This window comes from Marmota monax, unplaced genomic scaffold, assembly GCF_021218885.2.
Source record: "Marmota monax isolate L192 unplaced genomic scaffold, Marmota_monax_Labrador192_F-V1.1 WCK01_AAM20220418_F8-fsc00051, whole genome shotgun sequence".
Lineage (NCBI taxonomy): Eukaryota > Metazoa > Chordata > Mammalia > Rodentia > Sciuridae > Marmota > Marmota monax.
The window spans coordinates 17,162,576-17,186,198 of record NW_026695202.1 but is presented as its reverse complement, the minus strand read 5'-3'; the positions used below and the strand labels follow the sequence as shown (position 1 = coordinate 17,186,198).

Below are 23,623 nucleotides of genomic sequence, written 5' to 3'. Positions count from 1 at the left end.
CCCATCCCCATCCCAGCCTCCTCTGGTGACACAAGCCTTTCTGGGTGCTCACGGGCCTCTTGGAGTAAAGAAAACCAAAAACAAAGCCCTCTTCTTTGTCCTACCTAGGAGCACAGTGTCCCAGGCTCCCACAGCTCAGGTCCTGCTCACTGCTGTTTTCTTCCACAGACTGCTACTCGGAGGCAGCTGAGACCCCAGGTACCGCCACAGGGATAGTGAAGGTGAAGTCAGCAGAACCGGTGAATCCAGAGGTGAGAACAGCACAGATCAGGAGTGGGAAGAGAGGGCAGCGTGAGCCACACTCTGCACCATGGTCTGCAGGACAGCAGACAAGGTGGCCAGAGGCTGGCCCTGCAATGCCACGGTTCAGGCCACTCTGATGGCAAGGAGACCTCCTCTAGGCTTCCACAGGAGCAAATCCTAAGAAGAACCTCTTGGAATCAAAGTGGCTGCACCTGGGGGCAGAGCAGCCCCAGGGCAAGCAGCTGTGTGGGGGACAGAGGACCCTGGGGGGTGAGGGCGGCCAACGAACAAAGGACGGGAACTTGGACACTCCTGGATCCACGGAGGGGCTGTTCCCACTGTGCTCATGGAGATGCCCCAGGACAGCAGAGTTCCGGAACCCAGCAGAAAGGTGTGTCCCAGCAAAGCAGCCAGGCACTCTGAACATTCACTGCCCTTTCTGGCGCATCCCTGGTAGGAGGGCATGGTGGGGCTCCTCAGTCATCTCTGAGACAGACTGCAGCAGGGGCGCACTCAGAACACACAAGGGAGCATCCTGGGGTCAGCTGCTGAGGGAGCCTGAGCAGCTCCAAGACAGATGGGCCAGCCACAGGCCACCACAGTACAAGAGGGCAAACTAGGCAAGAGCATCAAGCATGTGCCCACCCACCAGAATGCCCACACCCACATCAGGTCTGGGCTGCTCTACAGGCCAGCAGGCACTAGGAGCCTGCCAGCAGCCCACCCAGGGCTCTCAGGGACAAGACGGTGCACATGCAGGACTTGAGGGCACTGTGCCCAGTATGAAAGTTCCTACATTCTAGCAACCCAGAGAAACCCTGTAGCAGTTGGAAGGGCTAGGCACATGGGTGGCAGCTAGAGACGGGGTCTCAGAAAAAAGTGGCTTTTCTGGAACCTCAAATGCAACCGTTTGCTGCTCTGCCAACACAAGGGGACACATGAGTTTGGAGAGGACAGCAGAGAGGATTCAGGCAGCAGGAAGCAAAGCCTGCTGCTCCCCAGACAGGAAAGAGGAGGACGGTGGCATGGCTTGCTCGGGGCTTGGTCTGGCGGCCAGGCTACGAGGGCGGCATAAGGAGAAGAACCCAACATGCTGCAGAGGCCAGGCTGCTCCCAGCAACAGGGCTCTTGTTTTCCTGCCTGGCTAAGGCCACCCAAGCATGTCAGCATGGCCAGAGCTGCCGGGTTTCCTTTCACTGTAAGCCTTTCTATCTGGCGAGTCCTTTGCTTCTCGGACACATACCCCTGGTTGTCCTGCTGCTTCAGTCAGTGGGCAGATGACAGCAAAACATCCCACATCAATGGCACATGGTAAACTGTCCAACCACAATGACCCCACACATGGACACAAGACAGGATGCAGTTCCTTCCGAAGCTCTGTCTTCATACCCAGACACTGGGAGAGCAAAGGGCAAGATCACCCTGCAGATTACAGATCCAAGCTGAGCTGCAAGGATCCTGGAAATCACAATCAGGAGGGCAGCACCAGAGTAACACGGGGTGGGACTGGGTGCTCTCCACATCTGCAATTCAAACATTTAAAGGGAGCTGAAGGCATTCCTTGTTCTGGAAATGCCCTGTGTAAATCAGGTGAGGAGAGCACCTCAGGCCCCGGAGCCAGCCACCCCGAGTGGCCCTTCCAGGCTTCCCGGGCACCGGAAACTGCAGCCTGACTCAAAGTCACCAGGCTCATGCACCCCGTGTCCAGTCACAGACTGTCACTTGCTGGGGACACATGGCACATGACTCAAACAGCAGCTCTGTGTCCACACCTCATCTCAACCTGAGACAACCCATGGGCCCATCTGTTCCCATGGACATAGCACCATGGATGCCAGAACCAAGCTAATGAGCGACGACACAAGTGCCCCTGAGCCTGCATTCCTTCTGCTTCCTGCCAGCTGTGTGCACACCGGGCTACTCTCACATGTCCTCAGCACAGAGCCTAGGCCACCCATGCAATGTGGAGCAAGAGGGCAGTTCACTGCTTATGGCTGGAGTATGCTACAAGGAGGGTCATCGAGAGGCTCCTTAGCAGAGCTCAGAAGCGGGAAGGGGACCATGCAGCAGCAGGTAGTGGGATCTGACAGCCCTCAGCCCCACACATGCAAGCCCTCACCAACAGAGTCATATAGGAGCCCTGGATGAGAGGTTCAAATCCCTCCTGCGGCTTCCTCATGTGTACTCAGGCAAGTCTCAGCCAGTCATCACTTTTGACCTCAAAGTCACTGTGAGGATAACATATGGCAAAGGATATGAGTGACTCAGTCGAACATGGGAATGTGCGCAAGCTCATGCAGCAGTGTGCTCGGTGGGACCTGCACCCTTCCCAGGGACCCACATTTGGCTGGGTACAAGAACTGACTCCTGATAAATATATGAAGGGTGCCCACTATTCAGTGGAGACCACCAAGGTTCTCTGTCTGGGGCATGATGGCTTAGGAAGTCATCAAAGGGATGAATGGTGTCATCCCAGCTCACTGATCCTTTCTATCCCCCTTAATAAACTCTGCAAGTCTGTGCAATCCAGACCCTACTGGCCTTCAGAACCACCAGGGGTGGTTTCCAGAATCCCTAGGCCTCAGGGAGGCAGTCCAGGGCTGCAAGCCCCTCGGTATGGTGAACTTCATGTCAGAACTGCAGCTCATCTTTGGAGGGCAGCAGTGCCCAGAACAGGAGCACAGGTGTCTGTTGCATGGTACTGGCTCAGGTCAAAGGCAGAGTCAGGCTGTGGCTTCACCAGGCTCAGGGTCCTAAAGGTCCTGGGCCCAACCCCACAGTACCCCTTAGTGCAGATCTGGCCAAGGCAGGTTACATGAAAACAGCACCTTTATTTGTCACAGTCCCAGTAGGATAAGGTCCAGGGGGCAGTGGTGGAAAGGAGGGTGTCCTTCTGGCCTCATCAGGGCCTGTTTATGGGGCGGCTCTGGGCCTTTCTCCTCACAGACTCCTAGGGCCTCAGGCCTGGCCGGAGAAGGTCAGGATCCAGGGAGGTCTCCCGTCTCTGCACCTACACCATCTCCTCCCGCCCCAGCACTATCATGCTTCCAGTCTGGATCTTGCTGCAGCATTGGACAGAATGTCCTGCCCCATGTCTGGCTGAAGCCCCTGCCCCAGCGCCTTCCTGTCACACCCCAAGGGTCTTGGCAAAGAAGACCCAAGCACAGTGGAGAGGGAGGGCCAAACCTCGCAGTGATGAGGATGCATGGCTGCAACACAGGACTGGAACGTGAAGCCCAGAGTGCGGGCCAGCCCCACACGCTGAGGGCCACCAGACCTGCAGCTGAGGGCATAAGGAACCCGGGGACTACCACAGGTGAACCTCTGAACAGGGGACAAAGTTGAGAAGATGTGGCCTCCAGTGCGTGGGACCAAAGCTTTTCCTAAAGAACCAATGGTGGTGAGATGGGAAGGTGAAGGACCTACGCAACAGTGGACTGCCTTTACCTGGACTACGCTGGCTGGGACATGCCCACCTGCAGGCACTACCTCCTGTGCGGTGCTTCTCATGGTGAGGAAGGTAAAATGCTCACACCTTCTCTGCAACTCGGAGCCATGAGCAGAAACAATGTGGGAATCATTCCAAAATCAGACCACGGCCTCCATTAACAGAGACTATCTATCAAGGAGGATCACTCAATCTGGAAGCCTTCACTTACAGTTCAGCTACCTAGGCTCAGCTTGGAAATAAAGCACGGAGGATCACAAATGTTCATCATCAAGAAGAGGAGGCTCAGCAAAGGAAACAATCAACCATGTGAGAGAGATCCCATGGAGGGGGAGAACATCTTTACCACACACACATCAGACAGAGCACTAATCTCCAGGATAGATAAAGAACTCAAAAAACTTAAAACCCAAAAAATAAATAACCCAATTAATAAATGGGCTAAAGAACTAAACACACTTCTCAGAAAAAAAATATATAACTGGTCAACAAATATATGAAAAAATGTTCAACTTCTCTAGTAATTAGAGAAATGCAAATTAAAACTCTAAAATTTCATCTCACTCCAGTCAGAATGGCAATTATCAGGAATACAAGCAATAGTAAGTGTAGGAAAAGACACTTTGCTGGTGGCATTGCAAACTGGTGTGACCACTATGGAAAACAGTATAGAGATTCCTGAGAAAACTTTGAATGGAACCACCATTTGACCCAGCTAACCCACTCCTTGGTCTATACCCAAAGGACTTAAAATTAGCATACTACAGTGATACAGCCATATCAATGTTCACAGCAGCTCAATTCATAATAGCTAAACTATGGAACTAACCTAGACATCCTTTGACAGATGAATGGATAAAGAAACTATAGTATATGTACATAATGGAATATCACTCAGCTTTAAAAGAGAATAAAATCATGGCATTTGAAGGTAATGGATGGAGTTGGAGAATATCGTGCTAGGTGAAGTAAGTAAGCTGATAAGTGGATGCTGATCCATCATGGGGAAGGGGGCGTGGGGAGAATGGAGGAACTCCGATTGGGCAAAGGGAGGGAGGAGACGGGTGGAAGGGGAGGGGACATGGGGGCAGGAATGATGGTGGAATGAGACAAACACATTACCTTAGGTACGTGTATGACTGCAATACATGGTGCTACTCTACATTGTGTACAACCAGAGAAATGAAAAGCTGTACTCCATTTGTGTACAATGAATCAAAATGCATTCTGCTGTCATGTATAACTAATTAGAACAAATTTTAAAAATTTTCCCTATCTTGAATATAGTGGCATATTTCGACCTTAATGATTATTGAATAAATGACACATACTGCAAAATAAAAAATAAAAAATGAAGAAGAGGAGGAGGCTGAGTACTGAACCACCCAGCCTTGCATGTTTCAATTCAGAACACTCAGGTGGCCACAGGCCACGCTTGAGCACCAAGGGTAAGATGGCAATTGTGGTTCTGCCAACCCACTCCTGGCACCTCTCAGGGTTCCAGGGAGTTAAGTGTGGAGCAGTGATACCCAGTGGCCAGAGCCTGTGGGGCGAGCACTTCCCCTGCTGCACTCCCTGCAGGGCGTTGGCCAAGAGGGAAGCAGGGAGCCCGCTGGCCCCCAGTGCACTGTGACGGACGCCCTACACTTGCCAAAGGCCATGAAGTGAGCCCGGTGGGTGACTGATGGTTGCAGGCTGCCACTCTTCTAAGACTGCTGAGTGCAGGCTGGAGAAAGACCTCTTGGCATGACTGGCAGCATCCTGTCTTCTACTATAGGGCAGAATGCCCCTAGCAGTCACAGACCAATACCCATCAGCACAAGGTCTTAAAAATGTGTGATCCTTCTCTCCTGCAAAGGATTTAAGTGCGAGCTGACCTGAAGGCCACTTGCCCCAAGATCCTCCTGGGACACTGTCAGCCCAAAAGCAGGATAAAAGCTGTTCCTTGGCTTTTTAAAAAAGAATCCCTCTCACTTGCTCTAGAGGAACCACTGAAAGTTAGCTTAACTGGGCTTCACTGGGAGGCATGAGAAAGAGCAGCAGGGAAATGCAATAGGGGTGAGGCCCAGGAAGGAGCCACAGACTTGTCCAGGCCCCACTTGGCATGGAGATGTGGCCTGATTCCCAGGTCCTAAGACAACAGCATGGGACCTGAAAATAAGGAACCAGGACGGGAATTTGCAGCAAAAGCTGGTGAAGCAGCAGGCAGGGAAAAAGCTCTGGCACTGGGTGGACCCCAGGCCCTCAGAGGTTGTCAGGCCAGCATCCCATAATCCTGTGGCTGTGTCATCTCCAAGTCAAGACTTAAGAGCCCATGTGGCTCAGAGGGACAGCAGTGCCTCCTTCAGTGTCTCTAACAACTCTGAGGTATGGGAAATATTCCAAGACTGTCTCTCTAGATCAAGGCTCAGCAAGCAGGAGACAGTCTCTATACTCAGAATGACATGTTTAGGGGCAGAAGTCAACAGATCAAGGGGCCACGGGAAGTGGGGCTGAACAGGCACACAAACCATAAGATAAGACAATCTTCAGACACCATTATGGTTTATATTTGGAAAGTCCCCCAAAGTCTCAAGTACTCAGAGGCAGGGCTTTGGGAAGTGATTAGCTTGTGAGGGTTCCGACCCGATCAACAGATTAATCCATTTGGTGGAATAATCCATTGATAGCTGGTGAACTTCAGGGAGGAGGGACCTCATTGGAGGAAGCAGAAGGGCAGAGGCATAACCAGGTAGGATCCTCACCCACAGCCTTCCTGGGCCTCCCACGTAGGGGAAAGGGCTGGGGAGCACTCCCACGTTCAGACCATCCCAGGATGGACAGTGCTGGGCGCAACATGGAGATCATCTAGGTTACAGGGAAATGAAACCAGAGAGGCAGGACTCTTGAAGTGGGAACAGCACAGAACCACCTGATGGGCTTCATGAAAAGCCACCAGGGTGCACACAAAGACCTGAGAACAGCCTGATGGATGCTGGCTACTGTATCCATCATCCCCAGCAACAGCACAGCAACCCAAGTTCAGATGCAGGGGTGGACCTGCACGTACACCACATTTATTCTGAATACATGGAACCCAGGAACATATTCCTTATATATCATTTTGTGGGTTACACTGCTAAACTTCCTCTATTTCTTTGATTTTTTTTGTACCATAGAATGTACCCTTCTTCCCAAAGATGCAATAAGATGTCCGTTTAGATTTTCGATTGAGAGTGCATTATATCAACTTTACTTGAGGTGCTATGACATCCCATGCCACAGTGAGTGCTCACCTGGGTGCCACAGGCCTCAGACTATAGAGGGTCCTTGAGCCAGGATTGCCATTTAATGAACACCAGTAGGCAGTCATCAGTCATAGCAGGGAATAGCCACATCCAATGGGGAAGGCCACAGGCAGATGGGCCTGGGGACAAGGCTGTGACGAAAGGAGCCCAGGATGTGGGCATTCAGCCCGAGCTGGCACAGGGGGCTTCCCAGAACATCAGCTGGGCTCCTTCCCAACAGGTCCTCAATTACATGTGTGCTTTGCCAATCATCATACTCAACTGTCTCAAATGAAATGCCACTATGGCTTCCAATGTTAGACCAGCCACCCTGGGGCCCAGTGAGGCTGCGTGCTGCGTGCTGCGTGCTGCGGGGAGGCGGCCACGCTGAGCGCTCCACCAGCCCAGGCTGCTGATGGACGCTCTGCTCTCCAACAGCTTACCTTGTAGGAGTAATAAAAATATTTTCACTTAGGCAGTAATAAAGCTGAATCTAGTTTACTAGCTGTAACTGAATTCTATTTTGAAAGAATAAGTCAATTTTAACCTCACAATGTAGTCATGACAGCTTTCAGAAAAATTTCATTAAAATCACATTTAACCTGAATTAAAAGCCCAAGAAAGGGAAATTGTACAAGTAGATAAAGCCATTTTAGACACAGAGGTAAGAGTATTCTCCAGTAACAAATTCCAGAATTTTCTTCCTTGAGGGAGAAAGTATAAAATGTTAATAATAATGGCCACTGCGGTCCTTGGTCCCTAGGTTTGGCCAGGCATCCCTACAGCTCAGAGAGGAGCCAGCCTCAGGAGCCAGAGGCAGACCAGGGACCCCCGCAGCTCAACAAGGTCCCGCCTCGAATGAACCCCCACAACTCCCCCACAGCTGGCTGCCTGCCGTGGTTAGGCAACAAAGGGGGCCACGCCTGCACGAGGCTTAGAACACACCATCAGCACTGTCACCGGTCATGTGTACTGACTTGCCACTTCACACTAGGCTAGCACATACATTAAGTGAAAACTTTTCTCCTTTTTTACAAAAATGCAAAAGTCAACAAAGCAAATCTATTGCAAACAAAATATGAACTTGCAAAAAAAAAAAAAAAAAAAAAATGGAGATGCACCAGGCGGGCTGTCCAGAGCCCAGGCTGTGACTGCCCCCTGCGAGCAGTGCACAAGGCAGGCCAGCGGTGCTCAAGGGCCATTCCAGTGAGGCCACCCAGGCTCCACCCTCTCCTTTCCTGCTCTAGTCCTCAGATTACTTGTACTTACACTAAAATAAATAAGTAAAGCATCACTATTTCTCTGAAATTCTAACTTAACTGGGCACTCTGCTTCATTTGCTGAGTCTGATATCCTAAACCCTTAGAGGCTGTGGGGATGCAACGATCAGGCAGGCAGGGAACATTACCCCTATTTTTCCTTAAGGCTTCAAGCACAAGCACAGTCTCAATAAGAAAAGTGAGAAAGTATATTCCTGCAGGTCCATTCCCAGGGAGCCCAGGCGTCAGCTTCAATGCCATGGTAGAAACACCTTGGGGTGGGGGGGGTGGGCTGTCACACCTACTGATGACCTTAGTTCAGACTGGTCATCTGGACAGTTGCTCCAGCCACCCCACCCACCACCACCAGGGCCTCTCAGCCTTGAGTGCCCTCGGAACAGCTTGAGGCAGCGCCACTAGAACTGGGCTCTGGGAGCACCATCCCAGCCCACCCCCTCCCTGAAGCCACACCCACAGTCCCTGAGCCACCAAAAATAGTGCCCCAGGTTCCTCCATGGAGCCAGGGTCGCCCCCAGTGGGATCACTCTCAGGTGTGAAGCAGTACTCTAACTCATTTTAATCTTCTGAACAAGAATGGACATGACCTGACACACCTGCTGAAGCCAAATGCTTTCAAATATTTTTTTAAATACTGAATTAAGTTCTCCTTGGTTTCACTCATCAAAACATGTGGCGAATACTTCATCTACGTAGACCTCATCAGTGCCACAAAAAATGCAAGGCCCTGAACACAGGTGGGGCTCCCAGGGTGGGCAGTGGCCCGGTCTTCCACACGGGGGCTCCGACTGCGCCATCAGCAAAGCCAGGCCTGGAAGCCAGTTCTTCTCTGGTTGTTCTACCTCAAGGACAAGAGGGATCACGTGACCCAGGAGGTTCAGATTAGACATAATAGACATGATGACCACAAAATATATAGATACTTCATGAGGATTTCCTGCAAAAATGTAAAATTTCACATTCAAATATACATAAGCATTCCAGATGTCACCAGGAGGGAAAATCTCATCATGTGCTTTACAAGTTGTGTTTCTCCCAGTCAGCTGGAGTGTGGTTGGAGAGTTAACATGTATTTATCATTGCAGCAATGAATTACTAAGTAATCAGTGAAAAGTGTTGATTCTATGCAAAAAAAAAAAAAATCCTTTAATAACCAGAGAACAGACTGACAGTTGATACAAACATTGTAGGCAGGTAACCTTAGAATGAACATCATATCTTCTCTGAGCTACAACTGCTGTCACAATTTAAATGACAGGGAGAGTGGGACAGAGCAGACGATACTCTAATTCTGCCTTCCATGGCGCTGTTGGACACATGCCCTGCCATAACATACAACAAAGCAAACTTTAAGACACATTTAATTTTTAATCATTAAATTCCACTTAGTCATGAGCCTTGATTCAGGAATTTTTCAGAAAAATTATTCTTCCTGAACAACCATTAGGCCCTTAGAATTTCCCTACTTACATATTTGAAAAGATTATAAAAATGAATCAAATTTTGTATAAACTCCAGATTTATGCTGCTGTCTCTGAAGTCTTTTCTATGATGGTGACCACAGTGCTCACCAGCAGCACCCACCAACATTGGCCTCCTATGGAGGCACTTCTCTGTCCCCCACCTCACTGTCATGATGGGATTCAGGCTGGCCAATGACACCCAAATGGGTATCATGTGCCAGTCTCTGTGGGAAACACCTCCCTCCAGCACAGGCACTGGATGAGAATATTCTTGACAATAGCTCCCTCAGCCTGTATGCCACAGTGGGGGCAGGACAGAACCCAGGCCCAGCCAGGTCTCAACAGTCACACTGAGTGAGAAACAAATGCTGCTTCAAGCTGCTGAGATGGAGAAGCTGTCCACTCACAAAGCAAGCCTGGGCCTGGCCTGGTAACAGTGACTCAGACCCCTTACCCAGCCATTCCAAGTCTGACCAGTGTGCACACCTGATGCAGTCCTGGTGCCAGGTCATGTGCTCAAGCAAGGTATGAGCATTCAGGTCTAACCTGCCATGCAGAAGCAGACACAGCATGCACAGGGTCTGGCAGGAATGAATGCGGGTCACCAGAGTGGAGGACGCCACTATTGGCAAGAAAAACAGGAGGACAGGAGGAGAGGGGGCACTAGCAGGTGCAGGCACCAGAGGACAGGTGGACTTAAAACACACCCCCCATAAGGAAATGGCATGGCACCTCATGCCAACACCAGCACACCTGCTTCTTCCTAAGTGGCCTCCACCAGCTGTGGCCCACCCCTCTGCATGCTCGTTTCACGCAGGGCGCTGGAGTTCTACAGGCCCAGGAGCAGTCCAGAGGCAGACAATGGTACCAGCAGCACCCTGCTGCAGAAGCAACACATCTCCACACCACACGTCTCCACACCACACGGCACCACCAGGAGCTATCTGACTTATCACAAGTGCCTTGGTACGTGCCCAGTCAACTCTGACAGCAGGTGGTGCTGAAGAGCAGAGGGGTGCTGGTATGCATTTCCCAAAACAACTGGTTCTTGGCGTAGCCTTGACCCAAACATCTAACCCACCATGACCACCATGGAGGGACTGGGAAGTTCAAAAGCCAGGGAGGGAGGAGGGCTGGAACCACCCCCAATTATAAGAGCTGTTTCTACTCAGATATTACGTTTTTCTACTCAGATGCAAGGTGCCCCCCAAGAGCTCAAGTGTAAGACCACGCAAGAGTTCAGAGGTGAGGTGACTGGGTCCTGACAGCCTTAACCTCATCCGTGGATTAACCTGCTGATACAAATCAACTGGGTGGTAATGAAGACTGGCAGGGTGTGGCTGGAGGAGGTGGTCTCAGAGGTGTGCCTTGGGGGCTCTATGTTGTGAGCTTCCTGGTGTGATGTTCTGAGGTGCTTTCCTCGCCATGCCCTTCCGCATGATGTCCTGCTCCACCCACAGCCTACAGCTCTGAAGGCAGCTCTCTATGGACTAAGACCTCTGACACTGTGAATGCCAAATAAACTTTTCCTTCTCTAAAGTTGTTCTCATCAGGTCACAACAGTGAAAAAGCTGACCAAATACCAAGTGATCCATTTCTTCTAAAAGAAGAAAAGAAAAAGTGTTTGATCAAGAACCCAAACAAACAGAAAACATGTTAGGTGAGGTTCTGACAGCACCATAAATGCCAGAACCCAGCCCCTCCCTCAACCCCACCCATGTTACTTTGTGAGTGCTGCTGGCTGGGATGCAAGTCCCAGTTCTCTGACCCCCGGCCTTGACCCCTGCCTGCATCCTGCCCTCCCACCGGCAACCAGAGTTGTCCCAGGAGAATCTGATCCTGAAGATGGGGCAGGAGGGGCCTGTGGGAAACAGCTGGACACAACAGTGTTCCTGTGCACCAGAAACCGCTCCTTGCATGCCCAGCCACAAGGAAGTACTACTCTGCAGAAATGAGACCCTGGCCCAGCTGATTCTAAAGTGACCTAAGAATCAGCTCCTGTGAGGCAACTGATGGTCAGACACAGGGTTCTGCTATGGACACAGCTGCCATTCATCCAGGAAATCTTAATTCCTCTCAATGACCCACTAGCCAATGTCCTGACCTATGAGATATCAGACTTAATCTCAGTCTTTCCATATCCTGGAAAGGGCCTTGTCTCTCTTGTGATGATTTATCTGGATCTGTCCTTTCTTTGGCAAACTTAGGGTACTAGACGATGTGCCTCTTCCCACAGGATGACCTGGGTGGGTGGTTTGCCTGCTTACAGGAATCTGAAGTTCACAAGGACCATTCCCTACTTATGCTGCAAGGGAAGTTCACATGTGGCTTTATTGCTTTCCTTCTTGATTTATACAGTTTCTTGGAGGCAGTGTAAAACAATTCAGATTCAGATGTAATCCTGGAATATCGAATTCACTTTTGAAGGATACCTTTGGTGGATATAGACTCCAGGGAAACAGTTACATTCTTTCTGGATATTGAAGATACCCTCAGGTACATTCTATTGAGAAGTCAATCTCAATAAACAGCTATTTTTAGGGAAGCATTATTCTTCTCTGATTGATTTGAGAATTTCTGTGCTTAATTAAATTCACTTTGATGAATTTCCATTAATTCTCCCCAGGATTCACTGGCCTCTAGAATCTGTGAACTTCCATAATTTTGGAAAGCGGTCATTCATCATTTCGTCACTCTTTCCTTAGTTCTAAAACCCCATAAATATATATCAGACTTTCTAATTACATCCCTACACTGCTTACTTTCTGCATTCTCATGTTCTTAACTCTCCAAGTTTCACTGGGCTATTTTCCTCTAACCCATTTTCTAGTTCACCAATTTTCTCATTAGCTGTGTCTAATGTGTTAAGCTTGTCTGTGGGATTTTTATTTTTGGTTACCATGTCTTTTAATCCCAGAAAGTGTTTTGGGTGATTTTTCAAATCTCTTATGCAAAAATCATATGGTCACCTAGTCCCTGCAGATACTTTCAAACTTCTTTCTTCATACATAGGAAGCACAGTGGTTTTATAGTATGTGCCTAAGGATTACAAAAGCTCAGGTGGACCTGGCTTGTTATCTGTTTTCTCTCGCTTAAGGAGTCTTGAATGTGCAATCAAGGTCATTTCATTTGAAAAGAAAATATTTGTAGGAACAATTTAAGTTCTGGGGACTCCCTCCTAAAAAGAGGTTGTTTTTACTTTTCACAAGCCTTCTGAGGAACTCCAGTCCAGAAACTCCACAACCCTGGTCCTACACTGCCTGAACTAGAGGCTATGGGAGTCCTGAGAGCTGAGTGGCTGGCACCACAACCCACATCTCACCTTTCCAGCTTTCAGGAAGTAAAGGGGCATTTGCTGATTCCCTATTCTAAGTAAGCCAGGTTTTACCAACTTGCCCCAGAAGACTGCCCAAACTACAACACCCTTTAGGGTTATTCTTTCAGCCTGGGTGCTGTGCTTCTCTCCTGAGGTTCAGGTACTGTGTGGTCCAAGAAGTGCTTGTTTCCTTCATAGCAGTTTGATGATTTTTAAGAAACTTCTTTTCTTTTGTTTCCCTTTTTGTTTGTTTGACAGCTCTTAGTTATTTTCAATGGGAAATTTGGTTGGAATTATCTGGTCTGCGTCTCTGAAAGTAGAAATTCCTCCTCTTACCTTGTCCTCTAATTCTAAATTACATGGCTCCAGTCACCATCTCTCATTATGTGGGAAACTCCAATTTCTGCCCCAAGATTACAGGGGAAATCCTGGACTTCTCACCAGCCAGCTGCCCCTCCTGCAATGGTCTCTGCTCCCCACCCAGTGCCAACAAAAGGCCCCTGCCCACTCCTACCACACGGCTTCCATGAGGAACAAAACTCTCTTCCTTCAGGCACCACACCTTCATGTGCACAGAGCCCTAGAGGTTAAGGGTGCAGAGCAGCGCTGCTCAAAATGGGAAACTCTTGAAAGTGCCTCTGGCTAATCGTTGGTCACTCATTCCCCACTTCTGTACCCTTCCCCCCCAGACAGGTGCCCACTCTCCTGTGGCTTCCTGCCTACATCTTCACAGTGCCATCACTGGGACACCAAGATTCCTTACTTTGACCCTGCAGAGCAACGTAGCTCCTTTTCTGAATGAGCCACACCTGGACCTATCCACAAACCATCACCTTTCTTCACTTGCAAGTCCATGAAGAGTTTTCCCTCACCAAAGCGTCAAAATTTTCTGAAATAAATACTTACTTTCCCTGAAAATGCAGAAATGAGGCAGTGGACTTTTATAAAGCAAATTTTTTCTTCCTAAAATAGTCTGCCCTTAATAAAATCTTTGAGGTCCCCAAAAAAGTTCCAAGCCCACAGATTCTTTCTCCTAGTGCGATGATACGCAGAGGAGTGATCTCCAGAGCACGGCCCTGGTGCTTCTCCAGGTGCCTGCTGGAGGCAGAGGCTCCCCACCAGGGCCACTGCAGCAGGTTCCAGACCCTTCCTTCCGGAAAGCTTGGGTGTCCTCATGTTGAGGACAACACAGAAGTTCTTTAAGGTTCCACAAGAAGAATGGGAAGGTCAGACAGCTCAGCGTGTGGCAGAGGGAACCTCCTCACCGTGGAAACAGACCTTTAAGAGCACAGGGTGAAGATGCCACACTCAGAAGCGATGCAGATGCCGCTCTTTCAAAAACCACCCAACAAATCTGCATCCTGCTTCTTTCTGAACCACAGAACAAAAGAAAATCAATTCAGGTATTTCTCCAAATGCAGCACTGGAGCAGATGAGCACTGGCCACAGCTCTCCAACCTCCAGGAAAATATAAAGTAAGCCTTCTGAGGGGCACAGGAGGAAAAGAAGAGTCTCCTAAGAATGAGTAATTCACAATTGTAATTCAAAGAACTAAATAGAACGGCAACACTCATAAAACTGCAGGTTGAAGGAACAAAATCCAAGCACAGTCAAGCGCGATCTTACTGTGTGTGTACAATGTATGAACATAATGTACTGACAGAGGCAAAAAAAAAAAAGAGCAGTATTTTGAATAGATAGGTTGAAAAGTACCCAAATATAACACTGAATCAAATAAAGTATCATTGGAAGAACTGTATAAGACTTCATAATATGGAAATGAGGCAATAACCATCAGCCACAGAGCTAGAAATCAGACTCCATCAGGAAACAGAATGGAGTTTATAATTTGCATGGCTCCATTTTATAATGTCATTCAGGGGCTTCCCTCAGAAGCCTGTGATGACAGGTTTCTCTGCAGCAGGTCCAGCGAGGGCACTTGCACGTGCTCACAAGTCAAACTGCCAAGTCCAAGTTTCAAACAAAGTACAATTTCCCTACATCCAGGGAGATGATTTGCCAGGCTCACCTGGGACGCTCTGTGAAAGCACAAGTCTCCTGGGCCGCTCACCACGGCGGGCTGGTGTCACATGTACTCCTGGTTCTGCTTGGCATCACTTTGTTAATGCTCTGTTCATTAATTTAACAAACTATCAGGAGAATACGCCTGGAACGGGTAGCATTATCTCTCAACTTTCATTTAATTAAACTCTGCTAGTGCAATATGACAGTCAGCACATCAAGGGGGAATTATTTTAAGGATGAAGGTAAAAAGTATTCGAAGTCCCCACTTAAACATGGAAGCATAATCTAAAATTGCCAGAGAACACACTATAATTTTTCTATAATATTAAAAGATGTTATTTCCAGACTTGGTAATTAATTGGATTCCATAGAGAAATTATTCTAACTTCCTTGATACCAAAAGCATGCACAAAGCCAGGGAAGAGAGTGCCAAAGGACAGCCATAAACAGCCGTCCCCAGCTCAATGAGCAAGGCTGCCTGCACAGAAGGCACTCATGGCATTCCTGCCACACTGCCTGAATCCTGATCACCACGCTGGGTGAAAGGGGCAGGGCAGGTTCCTGGAAGGATTCACAGGGATGAGCCCCAGCAGGCTGGGTGCCACTGTGTCCTGTCCCACCAATGTCCAAGGCCACCTCCCAGAGCCTTCAACCAGGCCTCTTCCCACCCTCAAAGAGGGGCGGCTCAGGAAGCCAACTCACCGTCGATCCGGCTCACAAGTTCTTCCAACATCTTCACTTTCATTTGAATCCCAGGTTGGGCAAAGGTGTAGTTGTCCTAAGGAAAAAAAAATAATGTGTATCATGTGCATATAAAATAAAACTTGAGTTTCCAAAAAGGAAACAAGCAGTTGAAATAACTTGAGAGTAGTGAATGTTTCACAACCTCACCGATCCATAAGCCTCTAGATTTTAACCTGAGAAACAAGGACAGGAGTGCACACAGCAGCATGCCAGTGCCTCGAGGGAAAGCCCTCGCGCACACCTCAGGAATGTGGAATGGTGCACTGCTGTGTGTAAATGTAAGATATTTACATTTAAGTTGAACAAACAATTTAAATGTGTAGCTCATCCCTCTCCTGGACCTCCTTGGTACCTCCCTGGTACCAGAACAGCACACACTCTTCTGGTACCTCCCTGGTACCAGAACAGCACACACTCAGCCTGCCAGGGGCAACTTATGGATCTTCCCAAAAATTGAACTCTCAGAAGTGAGGGTGTCAGAGGCTCATGTCAATGTACAGGACTTCCAGGCCCTAAAGGGGCCTCATTCACTCCAGTGAGACCTCAGCATTCCACCAGCTGAGACAGAGTGGCAGCAAAAGGTAGGGGAAAATTATAAGCTTGAATGCATCTGAACCAAACAGGCATAAGAAATCTTGGTCCTGGACTTCAGTTCCTTTGAACATATCATTTTTTGCTCTGAACTTAGAAAGGTTAGCCTATTCTCCTAGGCAACTAGGTAACAGACCAAGGTTTATTTTTAAATCTGGGACACATTTATACAGTGTCATTTAACCTCATGGAGGAATTTCTAATGAGCTGGGTTGAACAGCACAGCTGGTAGAATTAAGGATGAGAAATAAACTAGAGAGTGGTTTGCACCCTCAGGTGTAGAGAGGCCCTGCAGATTATCTAATGTCCTGTTCTGACAAATTTCAGAGCCATCAGGAGCACACTCCAGCAGCCCACAACCTCCAGGGTTGTCCCAAAAGAACACCTGACGGAGCAGGTGCCTCACAGTAGACTACACTGAGCTAAAGCACTGTGCATCTCCTTGACTACCCAGCTAGCTGACCAGGGGCCTAATGGCTATGCAAACAGCAAGCTGAAGAAGCTGAGGGTGACTCTTCCCCCAGACCTGGGGTCTGCTTCCAATCGAAGGGAGCTTAGCTGGTAACTCTCCTGTCCTCTACCTCCAGAAGCACCTCTCCAAGGAGACAATCCACTACACCCAGGAACAAATGGCCTGGGTGCAGCCCCCCATTGAGTCTCAGAGTCAGCTACTCCCTGGAGGCTCTGCTGCACAGGAGGACAAAGGCCCAACTGGCTGGGAGGCGAGCCTGGACAGCTTTGGGACTCATTCAGCTGGATCACATTAGGATAGATCAAGCCACCTCATTCAGCAGGAATAAAGTTATTCTTTGGTCTCTCTCTCTCTCTTTTTTTTTTTTTTTTTCCAATTTGTTCAAACCCAGGGATGGAAAATGGGTTGTCGAAAATCCAAACAAAGAGAAAAGAACAACACCCAGAGTCTACAAAAAGAAAAAGGTTCCTATTTCAACAAGGCCTGCCAACACTACCAGGTACGCCCTGGCAATCTGACTGTAGGCTGCAGCAGGAAGACCACAGACGCGACCAGCTCCAAAAGCAAAGGCACATGCTTGGGAGAGCTGTACCTGGCAGGGTGAAGCACAGGCGCCTGGCTGGGCACTGGCTGGGCCTGCACTGGTGATTGAGCCCAAGATGCAGACTGCCTTGCCCAAGGGCCAGGAAGCCTTTAAGGGGCCCATCAAAGAGAGAGAACTAGAGCTGCAGATGCCAGAGCTACACAGCTACGCGAGGAGAAGGGCCTCTCAAGGGAAGCACTGGCCACACTGGCCTCCACCAAGGCCTCCAGGCAGACCAGGGGCTCACCTGGGGCACTCTCTCCCAGCAGCCCTCCACCCACCAGCACCCCAGGCCAGAAAAATAGCACTCGGAAAACATCTGCTGTGCGAGTATATGCACAGACAGCCAACGGAGAAAACCCAGGAGCTGAACACTGGCAGAAATGTCAAGGGTATAGACACTAATATCACTCCCTTCACAGAGGCAGCATGCATATTCTTTCAAACTGAGATCTTTATTTGGGGTCTTCTTTTAAAAGGGGGCAATTACAAAGCACTTCAGTTGGAGGGAAGGAAGCAGGTCTCTGGACTTGGCAGCCTTCTGCGCGATGCATTACAGAAATAACGCTGGCATCAGCAGACACAGCCCAAGGGGACCCCATGCACCTGCACCTGCTGCCCTCCAGTGAGCTGCCCTAGCCACAGCAATAGCACTTCCCGACTCTTCAGAAGAACAAACCTTCCCAAGAGAGCATTTTTCCCATATATATATATACACACACATATATACATATACACACACATACACACACATACACACACACACATATATTTTTTTTTTGTATTGTCCCAAGAGAGCATTTTTAGGAGAGTGGACGTAAGCCTCCTGGTCAGCTCAGCTGGAAGGATCCAAAGCACCCCCTGCTAGACCTGCAGCTCATAGTCAACATCTCTGACAAAGCATCTCCCACCTGCACCAGAGAGCCACCTCCCCACAGCCTCCAATGCCCTTCCTGGCCAACCTCACCTGACGGCAATCTGTTCACTGAACACTTACTGATGTCTCCTATGTGCCAGAAAATTAAGTCCCGAGTATCAATGCTTTGGAAAGTACTGGAATCACCAGGCCTGGGTGCTGCCCCTGCACAGTATGCAGCCAGCCGGTCCCTGTCTGGCATCTGGAAACCTGGACAGGGTGGGTCTCAGCACTCCCTAACCAAGAGTGGCTCGCTGTGCCTAACCAAACAGTGTGGCAACAAACAGTGCCTGCTTGACTTCTGGGAGTCTGGAATTTGGGTGCACATCAGGCAGAGTCCCCAGTAATACTTGAGCCCTTCCTTTGTGTTGTCATGGCCCACAGATGGGGTAATTAAGCATGTCCTCTGTGGCTCCACAGGGAAGGACTTCAGAGGTCCTGGTTTCCACTGGACTCCATCCTACTCCCTCTCTTTCAGCTGTGAGTATAGCTCAGCTGATCCTGTGAGCCACCACACCAGGCTGGGTCTGGGGTCCTGACATAGCAGGGAGAAATACGGGCAAAGTAACTTCCATTCCCAGAGCTGGCAATCTACGGCTAAGCAAACACCCATCACACACGTCACACAGCACACGTGTGGAACTAACTGTGCTCCGGGCACCTTGCTGTATGGTACAGAATTCGACTGACCTGGAAGACCACTCTGAGGATACGGGCCCTGGGCTGAGCTGAGAATGGTGGTTCTGAGTGAGCAGGCAAAGAAGAGAGCACCGTATGGCAGTACCACAAGGGCCCTTGGGAGCACAGCACATTCAGGGAGGGAGGAAGGCCCAGCAGCCAAGGGCCCATCCAGAAGCCAGGAAAGGCAAGAGAAAGCCACTCAGCTGGTAAGAAAGATGCAAAGCCATCAATGAGGTTAACGAGGTGGAAATGGGGGGCAAGCACCATGGTTACAGGATTTGTATCTGAAAAGACGCTCTGGCTGCACAGTATAGAAACTGCAGAAAAGGACCAAAGAAGATGGGGACATTGGTCATGAAACAACTGCTGTAACCGAGGTAGAAAGACGGTAAGAACACGGCACTAGCTGAAGGTGTACCCAAATTGTCCAAGCCATTTCCTTCTGACCTAGGCTAGAGGGGTTTCTGAACTTGAATGTAGGACTTCACATTTATTCCTATTAGGTGTTCAGTAGATTGGTTCTCGGCTGGCATTCTGGGTAGCTAAACTCAATCTGAATCCTGATCATGTCATCTATCACATTAGCTGTCCCTCCAAGTGTGTTGGCTACACTGATACTGGCAATGTCTTCATTGTAGTCTCTGAGAAGAGGGAAGGACAAGGACAGGGCCCTGTAACACACCTCTCAGAGGCCACAAGCAGAGCAGAGATACAGTATACACACAGCCTGGTTTCACTCCTGGCTTTTCCTGCTAGCTTAATTTCTCAGATTTTCTGTTTCTCATCTGTACACTGAAAAGAGAAATGCTCTTGCCAAAGGCACTGGGGTATTAGATGAGTGACTGTTTCTAAAAGGACCTCCGACAGTGTCTGCCCCTAGTGTGCCCCAAGCTCCTGTCCTAACTCCCATGCTGGTGCTGGACACGGTACAGCAGTTAGGACTGAGGGCTCCAGGGCCCATGACAGAGCAGCCAGTACTCCTGCTGCAGACGACCTCAGAGGCAGGCAGGCAGGCAGGCAGGCCACACACCTGTGTGCAGACCCAGGGTGACCGGGGCACAGAGTCGGCTAACAGTGCCCGAGGGCTGTCTGTCATGGAATGCATGTCCTGGTCCGTGCCTGCAGTGTGGCCCAGGGTGTGCCCCACAGAACATGGCTGAGCCCGGCATAGAGAAGACTGTGCCAGGGGCTTTGAGGCAGAGATAGGAGGGAGGACAATTCACTCAGCTTGGTGGCCCACGTGACCCGCTGAGGCAGGTGGGGACACTGAGCAGGCTGGTCAGGAGCTACGGTGACACCTGGGTGAGGGTGAAGCCACCACTAGAAGAGCAGCCAGCCAGTGGGCCAATGTGGACATGGACTCAAGAGAAGCCAGCCTGGAAAGGTGACATGCTGGGGGACTGCACCCAAGCACATTCTGAAAAGCCCAAACTGTGGAGACTGGGGGTTGACGGGGTTGAAGGAGAGGGAATGAGGGATGCACGGGGAGGGTACACAGGGAAGCCGCAGAGCCACAAAACAACTCTAGGTGACACTGCCATAGTGGGCCTATGTCAACAGATATTTGTCAAAACCCACAGAATGTACACAAATTAAGAGACTAAAATTAATCTTAATTAAGAAATTCATGATGGTGGACTACAGGAAGGCTGCGTTCCAGTCAGGACTCAGCAGCAGGAGCTCTGCCTTCACCGAGGGGTCAAAGGGGATTCACTGAGATTCCGTGCTGGACACTCAGAGACTCTTAGGGACTCAGAAATCTGGGTACACTGAACAAAGGACAGGAGTACACGGGGCCACACTGGGGACAGCGGCACCCGTTCACCACAGAGTGGACGATGACACAGAGAGAAACGCAACAGGAAACCTGCAGATCAGAAAAGCAGCCTGAACTGAGCTGCACGGCAAGCTGGTGTTTGAGAAGCGCCCTGTGTCCTCAGCTGGCCCTGGAGACCAGGCAGAGCCATCCTGAGGAGGCCACGCACAGCTGCTGCTGCTGCTGCTGCAGAGTGAGGAGGTCACAGCACACGTCACCACACTGTCGCGGTCCGTGCCTGCAGTGTGGCCCAGGGTGTGCCCCACAGAACATGGCTGAGCCCAGCACAGAGAAGACTGTGCCAGAGGTTTGAGGCAGAGATAGGAGGAAGCACAGTTCACTCAGCTTGGTGGCCCACGTGACCCGCTGAGGCGGGTGGGGACTCTGAGCAGGCTGGTCAGGAGCTGCAGTGAGACCTGTAAGGCTGCCCACCTCCCCCGCCTTCTTGTCAGGCCCCAAAGACCTAGGCCCAGCAGAGGTGGGCACCGGCCCAGCCCCAGGGGCGTGCTGACCAAAGCTGCAGAGCAGATGCCACCCCACACAGCCCCAAATGCCCAACTCCGGCCTCCAGAACACCCCACTGAGAGCTCTGCAGCAGCCCCACCCCAACAGCACCGACCTGGTCTGTCTGGACCACAGCCCCATTGACACACTGGCCACTCAGTCCTGCCTCACACTGTGGCAGGGAAGCTGGGAGCTATGTCAGCCAACAGCCGCACCAGGCCACTCCAGCTGGCAGCTGGGCAGGCAGCAGGAGAGGAGTGTGGACAAGCCCGCCCCTGCTGGCAATGAGGGGTACTCAGCCCATGAGGTGAGGAAGGAGAGCAGTCTGGCAGACAGTGGCCCCCATCTCTGTCTGCGGCCCCGGCCTCCTGAGCAGAGGCAGCTCTTCCATAGTCTTCCTGTACTTTCATGCTCTGGCGGTCCTGGCTGGCCTGTGGACAGACACACCTACACATACATGGGGCTTTTTTCTCATTTTCAACATTTTTATGTAATTTTTACTTGGTCTTTTGAGAGTTAAAACTTCTTGTTTATTGTGTTCTTTTGTTTGTTTCTCTTTCTCTCCTTTCTTCTCTAATAGCCCATCTATCTTGTTCTCTTTATTTCTTTTGTTTTTTTAAATTTATTTTTCTCCTCCTTCTTTAAAACCATCACTTACTATAAACGTTCTTTTATCCTCCCACCACATTTCCTTTTCCCTACATGAACTGGTATTTTACCGTCTTTTAGAACGGCTTGGTTTACATGATTCCTGCCTCACCATCAGCTATTAGTACTGTGTATGGCAAATGTCACTGGCTGTTGACCTAAATGCAGGCCTACTTTGTGGCTATTTATGGCAGTCACTGTGGCAAGTGCTGACCATGCCGTTCCTGCTTTGATGGCAATTAGTCTCACAGACGTAGCAGTAGAATCTGGTATTTAGTTCAGTGTCGTCTTCTGCCCTGCGGCTGCTTGCCTCCTTTCCTGTGAGTGCTGGAAATCCACTGGGACACGAGGAGTTCACAGGCACGGACTCTCTGCTGCTGAGCTGCATCTAAAACCCCGCCAAGAGACGGTGTGACTGGCTCCACAGACAAACTGACCAACTCAAACTTCAATAAGAGCTGTGGAGACAAAAAGCCCAAACCAATGACAGGCCCCATGCAGAAAGAGCTGGAAGTGGGAGGACCTAAGGTCCACTCCTGGACATCCACTCCTACGGTAAAACAGAGGATGGCCACACCTACAAATGGTCTCCACCTGGCTGCTTGCACACCCAGAGAAAGAGCTGCCAGGGGAAGGAGAGCAACCACAGAGGCTCCCACAGACCCTACTGCACACAACACCACTGCTGGATGCCCAAGAAGGATCCCACTCTCATGTGACCTAGATGGAGAGTGGGATTCTCAAGCTGTGACACAATATACATTGTATCAGAATAGATTGATAATCACCAAAGAACTAGCAGGAAAACTATACTGCAAACCCCACTTGGAAATACACTGAAAACTGCACAATACCCCAATACATCTGAACCTATCAGAACTTCCTGGACACTGTGAAGGCAGTTCTAAGAGGAAAGATTATAACTAAGAAAGTCAGAAAGGGCCCAAATAAACATTTCATGATTCATCTCAAGGCCCAGAGAAACTAAAATAAGCCAATTTCAAAAGCAGCAGAAGGAAGGAAATATTTAAAATCACAACCAAAATAATGAAAAAATAATACTAGAAAGGATCAGTAAAACAAAGAGTTGATTTCTTAAAAAGATAAAAATTATGGTGGGTGGGTGCGGTGGCACATACCAGTGGCTCAAGAGGCTGACGCAGAGGGCTCATGAGTTTAAAGCCAGCCTCAGCAAAAAGCGACTCACTAAGCAACACCGTGAGACCCTGTCTTTAAATAAAATACAAAGAAGGGCTGGGACGTGGGTCAATGACTGAGTTCCCCAGAGTTCAACCCCCAGTACCCCACCTCAAAAAAAAAAAAAAAAAAGATAGGTAAACACATGACCAAATTAACTAAGAGAAAAAGAAAGAAGACCCCAAATCAATAAAATTAGAAATGAAAAAGGAAAAATCTCCAGAGATATCAAAGAAATCCAGGGAATCATTAGGGACTGACTACTTTGAAAACTTCCACTTGAATCAACTGGAGAACCTGCAAGAAATGAATATCTTTCTAGACACACTGACTTGCCAAAATTAAATCAAGAAGATATGGAAAACATAAGCAGACCAGTAACAAGCAATGACATAGAAGCAGTAATAAAAAGCCTTCCAACAAAGAAAAGTCC

At 49.5% G+C, this 23,623-nt stretch overlaps 1 protein-coding gene across 3 annotated transcripts in view; it reads right to left on the bottom strand.

Moving 5' to 3' along the window:
* The window catches only part of Tbc1d22a (TBC1 domain family member 22A), a 311,077-nt gene that overhangs the window by 109,919 nt on the left and 177,535 nt on the right, over nt 1–23,623 (bottom strand). For all 3 annotated transcript variants that reach the window (XM_046429244.2, XM_046429243.2, XM_046429242.2), the window contains one exon: nt 15,741–15,816. In XM_046429244.2, the coding sequence (XP_046285200.1) occupies nt 15,741–15,816 (76 nt within the window). The remainder of the gene's footprint in view (nt 1–15,740; nt 15,817–23,623) is intronic.